This window comes from Pituophis catenifer, unplaced genomic scaffold (genome assembly GCF_029215685.1).
Source record: "Pituophis catenifer annectens isolate HBS135680 unplaced genomic scaffold, rPitCat1.0.hap2 SCAF_7, whole genome shotgun sequence".
NCBI classification, from domain to species: domain Eukaryota; kingdom Metazoa; phylum Chordata; class Lepidosauria; order Squamata; family Colubridae; genus Pituophis; species Pituophis catenifer.
This window is the reverse complement of record NW_027256887.1, coordinates 76,720,282-76,732,548: the sequence shown is the minus strand read 5'-3', so window position 1 is coordinate 76,732,548 and position 12,267 is coordinate 76,720,282. Positions and strand designations below refer to the sequence as shown.

Sequence of the window (12,267 nt, the reverse complement as noted above, 5' to 3'; positions counted from 1 at the left end):
AGTGAACAGAAACTATGGCCTTCTAGAACCAATTAGGATATTTAGAACATTTAAGAAATGTCCAAAACTAGATTTCAGTAAAGACATATACAGCCTAGGACCGTGATGGCGAAACTATGGCACGTGTGCCACAGGTGGCACGCAGAGCCCTCTCTGTGGGCACGCAAGCCGTCGGCCAGCTCAGCTCCACTGTGCATGCATGCGGCTCCCACCAGCCAGCTGATTTTCAGGTCTCTGGTGTGGGGCGCATGCAGGAGACGCGTACATATACGCGGGGGTCTCTCGTGCATGTGTGAGTGTGGGAGGGGGTTTATGCGCATGCGCAGGGGTGGGGGGGAACACAGGGGCATGCCGCTGCGGGGGGAGTGGTGTGTCCCCCCTGTGGCCCGTATTTGGTCCCAGAAGGCTTCAGGGATGCTTGCCAGGCCCAAAACAGGCTGCAGGGGGGGGCACACGAATATGCATAGGGGAGCATGGGGGGTCACACATGCATGCATGGGGGTGGGGCATGCGGGGAGGATTGCATTATGGGTGTGGGCACATGCGCACAAGACCCCCCGCGCTTCCCCCGCTTTTGGCACACAACGGCAAAAAGGTTAGCCATCACTGGCCTAGGACAAATGGACAGGATTCAATAAACTTTGGAACAAATGAGATGCAAACCTTAATTTAAACAAAATTAACTCAATTGATGGTGATTTTTTTGTCCCCCATGTCAGGCTACTATACACAGATATCTACTTTGGCTGACGTGCAAGAGAATGTCATGGAATATTTACATGTACTTAGCCGGCCAATGGTTATCAACCATGATCATGACATCATATGGACTGAAGCCTATATGGATAGCGCTGTAAGTATTTCATGAAAAGTTTCTAGATGTCCAACTTCAAAGGCGTTAAGAGATACGGGTCTTTTCAGATATTCGTTGCAATATGTATATCATTCAGAATTGGATCACAGCAGCTGGGTAGTGTTAAAATGTGCCTTCTAAAAGAAACATCATTTATCACACTTTCCTTAAGCGCGATGCTGTATTTGAAATTCCACCATACTCCAGGAATTCAAAACAAATCACAAGAGGCATAGCATGACTTAATTAGAATCCCTGTCTCTGTAAACGCTGCAGAAGCACTTTATTAAGGATTAGTCACCAGGAAAAAAAAAATTAGTTTGAGCTCAAGAAATGGGTCACTGAGCCTGCAGCTTGTTTTCTATACTCACAGAAAGAATTAACATACATTTTGGTCCCATATGTCTTAGAAGCCTAAGGCTAAAACCCAAAGAAAGAATTTGCTCGAGGAGGAAGAGAGATCCACGCCAGCCAAAACTTTGGTTTCTTTTTCACTTGTAGCTCCTTCTGTTGCTAAAGAGGAACACTGCTTTTCATAATTAGCAAAATTCTCTCTCTTTAGCAGTGAGACTGCTGGCATAAATGTAGACGTCCCACTTACATTTTTCCTCAAGTTGAAATTCAGTACAGTTTTAGAGGGTTCTCTTAGGAATGTATATCATTTTGTATAAGGCTAAAGTTTCTCATTAAGGGAAGTAGTGGTTCAGTGGCTAAGACGCTGAACTTGTCGATCGAAAGGTCAGCAGTTCAGCGGTTTGAATCCCTAGTGCCGCATAACGGGGTGATCTCCCGTTCCTTGTCCCAGCTTCTGCCAACCTAGCAGTTCGAAAGCAGGTAAAAAATGCAAGTAGAAAAAATAGGGACCACCTTTGGTGGGAAGGTAACAGCATTACATGCGCCTTTGGCGCTTAGTCATGCTGGCCACATGACCACGGAGACGTCTTCAGACAGTGCTGGCTCTTCGGCTTTGAAACGGAGATGAGCACCGTCCCCTAGAGTCGGGAACGCCTAGCACATATATGCAAAGGGAACCTTTACCTTTACCTAAAGTTTCTTAAGTGCGTTTATCCATTCTTAGCAATAAAGCCTGAGCATCTAAGTAGCAGCACCTACAGCCATGTTTTAGGAAGTTAAACAAGTTGGGCCTTGTTAGGATTTCAATGGGAGACCCCTGGGAAGTACCAGAGCTATAGGTTAGACTAGGAAATAAAAATAAATCCAGGAAGAGAGCAACAAAGAACCACTTTGTACTGTCCCCCAAGAAACTATAAAAATGGGGACATCAAATCACAAGGAACCAAGTTCATCTCAAGGAAAAGTTATTCTTGCCTGGTGGTTGCTACATATACGTGGACCTTCTTTGTACGTTGAATGGTAAGGCAGAGCATCAACAATCTTGATATTGGCAGAATCAATCTCCAGTGGTTAAAAACTCTAATTCTGGATGGAATATGACTTTATATGTTCCCAGTTACTTGCTGCTACTATCCACAACCAGTTGAAGGGCTTACAAGAGCCAACATTTTAAAAAATTGGTCCCATCATACCACACTGTGCCTTGGCCATCTTGAAGCTAATCCTAAATAGATGAGAAGATATTTTTTTTAATTCAGAGAGCAAAGCTGAATATTTCTTGGAACTAAATTATAAACGAAATCTCTTTTCCAATTTAGTTAAGCTTATCAGCAGAGTGACCTTGTATTTATTGTATTGAGTGTTGATTCTTGACTGTTGCTATCTAAAAACTATGTGATGCTTTTGCTTGCTCTTACATTTTTCTCACTTGCATTGTCTGTGTTACTTGTTGCATGTTTGTTTGGCTTATTCATCTGTTCTGTCCTGTCCATTCATTAATGCCATCCACATTTCTCACTAGCTGCCACAATTTGAGGAGGTAACAACCTAGCTGTATTTTCTGAACATTGACTCTTTTTTATGTGGATTGCTGTGTTGTATATTAGATTACTTTGTAGCTTAACCATACATCCAGATACAGTGGTAACTGAGCAATGCAGCATGGGAGAGACACAGATAACAGAATTCTGGATGTATTTGAGTTGTGTTGTGTTGTGTCATGGAATAGTATTGCAGAGCATAGCTCATGGACTGAAGGTCCCCTGTTTGAATTGTGGCTTAATTCTAGATTCATTGAATGGATTTGACTGCAATTTGGTGCTCGCTTACACTGAATTTTATGGTACTTATTTCTGTCTAGACATGTGGATAATTATGCGACTATAGTGCTACATCTTGAAGCAATTGTTAAGATTATACAATATCCATAATGAGATTTCAGCTTTAGAAAAGGTTCCCTTTGAATATGAAATAGAAGTAACATAATTTGTTTGAGAGAGTATATAGAGGAAGTGTTTTCACAATTATAAATATTTAGTACCGCAAAAGGATGGCCACCTACATTTTAGTTATTCAATATCCATGCTCAACCTGTTAATAATGCCCACTAAACTAATGTTTAGGATGGCTAGCAGAAGATTAATCTGTGGAATTGAATACCATAAAATTTTGTGATAGATGATGCAACAGTGAAACCTGGCAGTCATAGAAGATAGTGCTATGTACAGCTATTAAGAATAATAGCAATATATTATTCCCAACAGAGTAAGGATTCCTCTCAATACTGGTTGCTTTCATATGTGATTGGAATGATGCAGTTGCCTTCATGCCACCCAGGACTTTCCATAGGTATATAGTTGGCTCTTATGCTAGATCTTTGGATTCATCTAATGAGTCTTCGAAGCCCTCTAGGATGAAATGGTTGAAACCTTTATCGAATTGACTAGAAGAGAGCTGTAGCCCCTAGATAAATGGTTTTTTTCCTCTTCTGAGGCTGCAAAGCCATCTCTCCCTCCCTCCCTCCCATCTCTTCATCTCTAGCTTGTGATGCCCTTGTCCATTTCACACAGCTTACCTGTATTTCTTCCAACTTGTTGACGAACCATCTTCCATGTAAGCCCATGTCCCTTGTGGAATATATGCCTTTTTTCAACTCCAACCCAAGCCCATTTGCATTTGAACCCTGAATATGAGTTTGTTTGTTTGTTTGTTTGTTTGTTTGTTTATTTATTTATTTATTTATTTATTTATTTATTTATTTATTTATTTATTTATTTATTTATTTGTTCGACTTATATGCCGCCCTTCTCCAGAGACTCAGGGCGGCTTACAATGCGTTAAGCAATCGCGTTCATACTTTTGTATATATCTGCTTAGTAGAACTTTCGGCACCCCCTAAGCGGTGTTCTTTTTTATACAAAGTCAGCTTATTACCCCCACAATCCGGGTCCTCATTTTACCTACCTCGGAAGGATGGAAGGCTGAGTCAACCTTGAGCCTGGTGAGATTTGAACTTGCAGTAATAGCAGGCAGCTGGCAGCTAGGTGCTACTTAACAGCACTTTAGTCCGCTGCACCACCAAGTCTCCAAGGTTTGAATGTTTATGTATGTAAGCACATTTACAATTTGTTATGTCTGGGTAAGTGGTTTCACATGCTTTAGCTATATCTCTAACAGTGCCATGTTAACCTGGATGTGAAGAAGTGCAGTCATATGTTAAACTTTCTTTATGATGTTATCTACCTTGACTATGTGAAGGTATATATTGGCAAAACATATCTCAGATTCATGTCTTTCCCCTATGTATCATATTCTTCTTGTCCTCTTGCATAGCTAGTATTATTAGTGCACACTTTTTTCATTGTGCTTTCCTGCTATTTAATTCAAAGGATTTGTGCTTCTCCTGCCAATTAGTCTCCCAACAGCTAATCTGCTGCTCTTTTTCTATCTGGTAGCTCTTTGCCTCTCAAGCTCAAAGTCTCTTGCTTATGACAACAGTAGCTATGCCTGTCTTCAGCAAAAAAAATGAAACGGTAAGCATCATTTTCTAGACATCTCTACTTGGAGCAAGATAAGAGGATGGCTTGCAAAATTTAAACTTTGTTTGTTGGAGCTTCTAGAGAGTAAGGAACATGACCTTGATGAAGATGTGCCAATTCCAAAGGTGTGAGAAATAAAACGTGTTTTAAGGCCAGAACAGTTAGATAGTAGTGGCCAAAATTGTGGAAACCTTTTGGGAAAAGTGTATTTTCTAAAACTAGCTAATAATAACACCACTTTTTTTTGGAGTAGTACGGTAAAATTATATATCAATGGAAAGATAATTTAATCAAGAATGTAATGCAATAACTTTTATGAAGGATTTGCTATTAGAATAGCAGTTACAGTATAAAGAAGAAAAGTGAAATGTAGAAAAAACGAGAAATACAAAAATTATCACCATAGAAAAAATGAGATATACAAATGAGATATACAGTTAATAGTTGAGTAACCTTTAGCATGAATTATGGCCTTACAATAGAATGAACCAAGTCTTTTAGTTCTGCAGCTGTTCTAATGTGAAACCAAGATTGAATGATTGCTTCTATTAACTGGGTTTTATTGCTGGGTCGCTTCTGACTAACAAGTTTCTTTAGTCAGCTCCATAGATTTTCAATTGGTTAAGGTCTGGGCTATTCCCAGGCCATTCCAGCAGTAGAATATGATTATCTTGAAACTCCAAAAAAACAAGCCATCAAACCTCAAAAATACACTTTTTCCCAAAAGGTTTCCACAATTTTGGCCACTACTTGTAATTTTTAAATGTTTTAGTTTTCCTATGGAGTTGATTTCTTGATCTGGGTCTACCTAGTGAGGTAGGTAGACCAGACTGACAGAGCTTTAACAAATCTCCAGATGTGTCTGTTACTACTTCTTAAAACCCTATTTAACTACAGCATGTTAAATAAATGAAAACATTTTAAAGAGTGCATTTAAAAATAAGTCAAGTGGACAAGCTATAGCCTGCATCTACGTATCTCCCTTTTATGGGCTCTCTAGAGCTTCTGAAATCTTGCAAACAAAATTTGATAACAAAAGTACTGAATAATGATCTGCAGTTATCTACCAATGTATGTGTGAGATATAATAAGTTTCTTTTGGTTACAAACAGAATTTAAAAAAATTAAAAAACTAACTGTCACAAGTAAATGCCTTATTCTCCATTATGTAAATAGTATATGAACAGGATATCAGGGGTTAATTTATTCTTCACTTCTTAATGTATTCATACTTCACCACTCCCATATCTAGCTCCACCCATTGTATATATAAGGAGCTGCACACATCCCTTCCTCGCTTCTATCTGTGAATATTCAGTGAATATAGAATGCCTTATGTAAATAAAGAGAGATATATTTGAACTCTTAATTCTCAAATGATTTATTGAGTCTGATCCTGAAAATATCGCAACAAGCTGGTAGCAGAGGATGGTTGAATTGACTCAATAAAAACTTAAATATGTCTAAGAGAGATAGGCCCAACACCAGGGCATACAGCAAAAAAATGGAAACGGATCAAGAAATAATCGAAGAGTCCACAAATGCAATTTCGAGAGAATCTGAAGAATACACCACAGAAGACGAAGAAATAATAAATGAAAATGATGACCAAGAAGAAAACAAAATAGAAAACAACGAACTCAGGTCAGAGATATTAAAACTTTTAAAAAGCCAAAAGAACGATGAAAGCCTCATCGCGAACCTCCAAGATATGCTAAAAAACAGCGGAGCAGCGAGAGAGAAGCACATCGCTACTGAAAAGCCAAAAGATTCAAAAATAGTGAGTGATACGCTTACAGACAAAAACGCAGTGAAGAAGAAAAACGGTGATCCCGCGCAAAATTTCGAATGGCAGCCATCTTGGTTTCAACAGACCTCCAAGGTGAGCGGAGCAGAGCCAATCAGAAAACTTGATTCAAAATTTCTGGCGCGAAAGACATTACCAGATAAAGAAAATGAAAAAGAAAAATCACATACCTCAGAAGAATCAGAATCAGAAAGCGAAGGTGATTCAACAGATACACAAATAAAGTCAGCAATGAAAACGCTTTTTGCTGCATTTGGACCGAAACTGAAGATTACTAAAAAATCAACCAGAAAGCAAGCAAGCAAGCCAACGCCTCAAAATCTACCCGCTCCCATCCAGACGACGAGAGCACCGACACCTGAACCCAGAGAGCCCTGCAGATACCACCCCACACCGCAGATCGATCCAAGGACCAGCGTTCTCAACAGAAGAAAACGAACAACCGCTATCATCAGGACTCCCAAGATCGAGCCGGAGACCGATTCATCTGAGGAAGAGCAGAGCGAACGAGCCGCAGCGACGAGAACCTCTCACGACGACTCCAGGAATGAAATGAGCAACGCGCATGCGCTAGACTACGCGGACGGCCCAGGAAGACATGAGACGCGGAGAGGATCGTGCAGACTCGTTGCGAGCATTCCCACGCCGTTTTGTAATTTCCAGCATTTACGAGACCACGGACTACCCCCGGTTGTAAGTAATGGACCCAATAATGTTGGAAACTTACCCAGTGACTTCCCAAAGCTGAGAATAGATGGCATTAATTTGCAAGAATGGTATCAGCAGCTCCAGGTTGTCTTTATGAAGGAAAACTTACTGTTTTTTATCACTAATCCCCCCAAAAGACCTTGGACTCTAAAGTTAGATTGCTTACACCATAGAGCATTTTTCTTATTAATTTCCAGTGTATCTCCTGCAATGTATCACAGCATTAAGCAAAATCTGACCGTCTCAGAAATTATTCAATGCATGTTCAATTTGTTTCACAGTGATAGTGTAGCTACTACCACAAGAATGTCTAAAGATTTCTTCTCTTCTAGGATAAAACCAGGGGTTACCATAAGTGAACATTTAATATCTTTAAACAAAATTAGAGCAGAACTGCATTTAAGGGGGGAGGTGATTTCAGATCAAATGATGAAAAGTGTTATCATCAACTCACTTGACCCATCATGGGACAATTATATGTCACATTTAGACACAATCAATCTAGGATACTTATCCATAGAAAGTCTATCCAATAAGTTAATAGCTGAAGACAATTCAAGGAGGAGTCGCTCTAACAATCACATAGAACAAAAACTATATAGAAAGGTAGCTTTTCAAGAAAGATATCATGAAACATTTAGATGCCACAATTGTGGGTCCAAAGAACATAATAGGAGGGATTGCCCTAAAATTTCAAAAGAAAGACATAGGTCAGAATATAGAAATAAGTACAACAACAGACAGTCTTCCATTGATAGACATAGATATAGAAGTCCACCCAATTATAAAGAACATAGAGGGGGCAGAGATAATTCAAAGGATAGAAAATCTGGTTCACTGAATGGACTAAATAAACAAGACAACACTAACATACAACAACTAGAGAACAATAATTGGCTTATTGATTCTGGAGCAACTAATCACACTACAAATAACAGAAATATATTGTCTTCATTTGTGGAGGATAAATTTGTAATAAAGGTAGCTAACCAAGAAAAAGTCCAAGTAATAGGTAGAGGGAATGTAACCCTACCTGGCCTAGGAAAAATAGAGGGGGTATTACTAATACCTGAAATACCTCATAACATACTTAGTGCCATAAAACTAAGCAGAGATTCTGATATTAACATTGTGTTTTCAAAGGGAAAAGCGACATTGGAGAAAAATAAAATAGATATAGGTACAGTAATAATCAAAGGAGGCCTACCTTATTTAATAACAAAGGAGAAATGGTTACACAACATTGATTCAAATATGGAAGATAGTGTTGAGATAGATAATGAAGACATTAGTAACAGTGACAATGATGAATGTAAAGTAACTCATAATCACAAAGATACATATAACGAAAAAAAACCTAAAATAGGTAAGCCAATTCACGATGAGTGTGCTCATGTTTTACATAGGAAGTTAGGACATGCCAGTTTTCCTGTAGTACAAAAGATGACTGAACATGCAGAAGGTGTTAAAATAAAAAATTGTGAAAACTATTTGGAATGCTCAGTATGTAAGTCTACAAAGCTTAAAACTAGTCCCAGACCTAGAAAATCAACAAGGTCAACCAACAAAATTTTTGATTTGGTACACATGGACCTAGTTGGTCCATTAACACCATCAATTACTTATAAAAAATGTTACTTTCTAACCATTGTGGATGATTATAGTCGCTATGGATTTGTTTACACACTAAAACACAAAGATGAAACTTTTCAGAAATTTAAAGAGTTTTACAAACGCATAGAAACACAGCACAATATTAAAATAAAGCAAATCATGACAGATAGGGGATGTGAATTCATGTCTAAGGAATTCTCCCAATGGCTGAAGGACAAAGGAATGTTACATTACACATCTAGCCCATTTTCCGCATTCCAGAACGGAGTGGTAGAGAGAAAGAACTCAACATTACAAACCATGATTAGATGCACATTAGAAGATGCTGGCTTAAGCAAACAATTCTGGTCAGAAGCCCTACAATATTCCAATTACACACAAAATAGAACTTGGTCCAGCATTGTAAATAAAACACCATATGAAGTAATGTATAACAGGAAACCAAAATTAGCACACATGCACATATTTGGAGTCACTGCAGACGTACACATACCTAAACAATTGAGACGAAAAGGGGAAAACGTATCTAGAAGACTTAGATTTATGGGATACGAGACAGGTACAAAAGGATACAGATTCATCGATAATAATAACAAATTTATAGTTTCCAGAACGGCTGTGTTCCATGAACAGGCCAACTGGTCTAAAATACATCTTAATGAAATATTCCCAAGCACCAACACAGATACCAAACCCCAAGGGAAAAGAACTATAGAAAAGCACAATGACAACAAGCATAGAAACAAAAACAAAACATGGACAAACAGTCAACATAAAATAAAGACAGACTCATTAACAAAAAAGGAAGCAAGGTATCTACATGATAATGATAGTAAGCCTGAAAAAACAATCAGAAATACCAGAAATCAAATGCCAAATAAATACAAGGATTATATAATGCATATGGATGGAGAATCAACAACACCTAATACATATGAGGAAGTGTTAAAACTTCCTCCTAAAGAAAAAGAAAAATGGGAATCAGCAATGACTAAAGAGATGGAAAGTTTAAGAGGGTTAAATGTATTTACACCTGCAATTGCACCAAAAGACAAAACTATTATTGGCACTAGGTGGATATATAAAATTAAAAATTTAGAGGGAGGCAATACTCTATACAAAGCTAGATTAGTTGCACAAGGTTATGCACAGAAATATCCCGAGGATTATACTGACACATACTCCCCCACAATAAGAACTGAGAGTGTCAAAACAGCTCTAGTTATAGCATCAGCACTCAATCTCGATGTGTTCCAATATGACATACAGACTGCGTATTTACACGCAAAATTAGATAAGGAAATATATGTAAGAGCACCTCACAGTCAATACACAAACAAAAATGAGACTTGGTTATTAAACAAAAGTTTATACGGGTTGAAACAATCTGGTAAACGATGGTATGATTGTTTAGTAAAAGTGCTTAAAACTATGGATTTCAGTGCTACTACTGCTGATAACTGTTTCTTTGTAAAAAAGAGTGATGATTCCATAGAATTTGTATTGATCTATGTTGATGACATTTTGTACATAGGTAAACATAAAGAAAGAAGAGAAACATTTGTAACAAAGCTAAATGAACATTTCTCACTGAAATCTTTGGGCAAAGTAAATAAGTATCTTGGTGTTCAAATCAGTAAAACTAGAAGAGGATTCAAACTTTCTCAGAGGGATAAGATCATAGAACTCTTGAATAAATGTAATTTAAGCGATGCTAAACCCTGTGACACTCCCATGCAAACTGACTTTCTAAGGAATGCAGACGAATCATCCCCTGAATTCAAAGATAATACATTCTATAGATCAGTCATAGGTTCCCTTCTTTACATTTCCAATTGGACTAGACCAGATATCGCTTTGCCCCTCAATTTATTATCCAGACATGTCAGCAAACCAACAATGTACCATTGGGAAGCTGTCAAAAGGATATTAAGATATTTAAAGAATAGCTTAGATTTTTGTTTAATATTGGAGCCTAATAATGTCAAGGAGCCCATCCTCACATGTTACGCCGATGCAGATTGGGCTGGCGATACTTCATGTAGAAAAAGTACATCTGGTTATATATTCCTCCTTAATGGTTGTCCAGTTTACTGGTACACTGGCAAACAAGATTTAGTAGCCACTTCAACAACAGAAGCAGAATATGTTTGTCTATCTAAAGCAGCAAATAACCTTGTATGGTTCAATGACTTACTTTCTGACATTTGGAAAAAACCCACTTTGCCTTTTATCATGCATGAAGATAACAAAGCTGCTATCGAAATATCTAGATCTGATGCCATTGGACAAAGATCCAGACATATAGACATAAAATTTAAACATGTGAGACAGTTATCTCAGGATGGATTTATTAAAGCAGTACATTGTGAAACATCAGAACAAATAGCTAACATATTAACAAAACCTTTGCCGTCTAAACAACACAAATACTTGACTTCTAAGTTATATGTTTTATATTGTTCTGAATCTGAATGTAATAGGTGTAGCATATCGAATCGGCATTTAGAGGGGGATTTGTCACAAGTAAATACCTTATTCTCCATTATGTAAATAGTATATGAACAGGATATCAGGGGTTAATTTATTCTTCACTTCTTAATGTATTCATACTTCACCACTCCCATATCTAGCTCCACCCATTGTATATATAAGGAGCTGCACACATCCCTTCCTCGCTTCTATCTGTGAATATTCAGTGAATATAGAATGCCTTATGTAAATAAAGAGAGATATATTTGAACTCTTAATTCTCAAATGATTTATTGAGTCTGATCCTGAAAATATCGCAACACTAACATTTCAAAACTAGTGAAAGAATTGATAGACCAGTCCCATCAGAGAAAAAACCCTAGTGAAAAAACTATTTTCTTTGTTGGACAAATTAAGAAAAGGAATGCAATCCCCTTCTCTGTCTTCTTTTGAAATTATTAGTCTTAAAGAATTTATTATCCCTTTTTTATTAGCATCTACACTATAGCTTAGACTAGAATGGAATATTTAACCCATTCCTGTTCCCTTTTATCCCTCCATCTGAATATTTTGTCACACTAATCAATAAAAACGATGAAAACCAACATGGTGACAAAATGACGATATTGATTTTGGTACAAGGAGAAAGAGACAATAGATTCCCAGTTTTCATTTTCTATTTTTCAGAGATCACATGGCATCCTTCTGGGTGTAATAGGGTCTGACGTTCCACTGAGAGAGCTTCTTAAGTTGGCTCCACGATACAAAGTAAGAACTGAAATAATGAGAATTGTCTGATCTTTACAAGTGCAATGATCCCGAAGGAAATCTTTATTCCACCATAATGACAGTGAAGTGCTTCAATCACTGCATGCTGCAAGAAGTAAAGATGCCCACTAGTTCAGAAAGACATTTCCAGC

General features: G+C 37.8%; 1 protein-coding gene across 1 annotated transcript in view; it reads left to right on the top strand.

The window, feature by feature from the left end:
• The window catches only part of CACNA2D4 (calcium voltage-gated channel auxiliary subunit alpha2delta 4), a 160,228-nt gene that overhangs the window by 3,687 nt on the left and 144,274 nt on the right, over positions 1-12,267 (top strand). Inside the window, exons 3-5 of the mRNA XM_070947986.1 lie at positions 720-853; positions 4,663-4,740; positions 12,035-12,115. Coding sequence (XP_070804087.1) covers positions 720-853; positions 4,663-4,740; positions 12,035-12,115 — 293 coding nt within the window. The remainder of the gene's footprint in view (positions 1-719; positions 854-4,662; positions 4,741-12,034; positions 12,116-12,267) is intronic.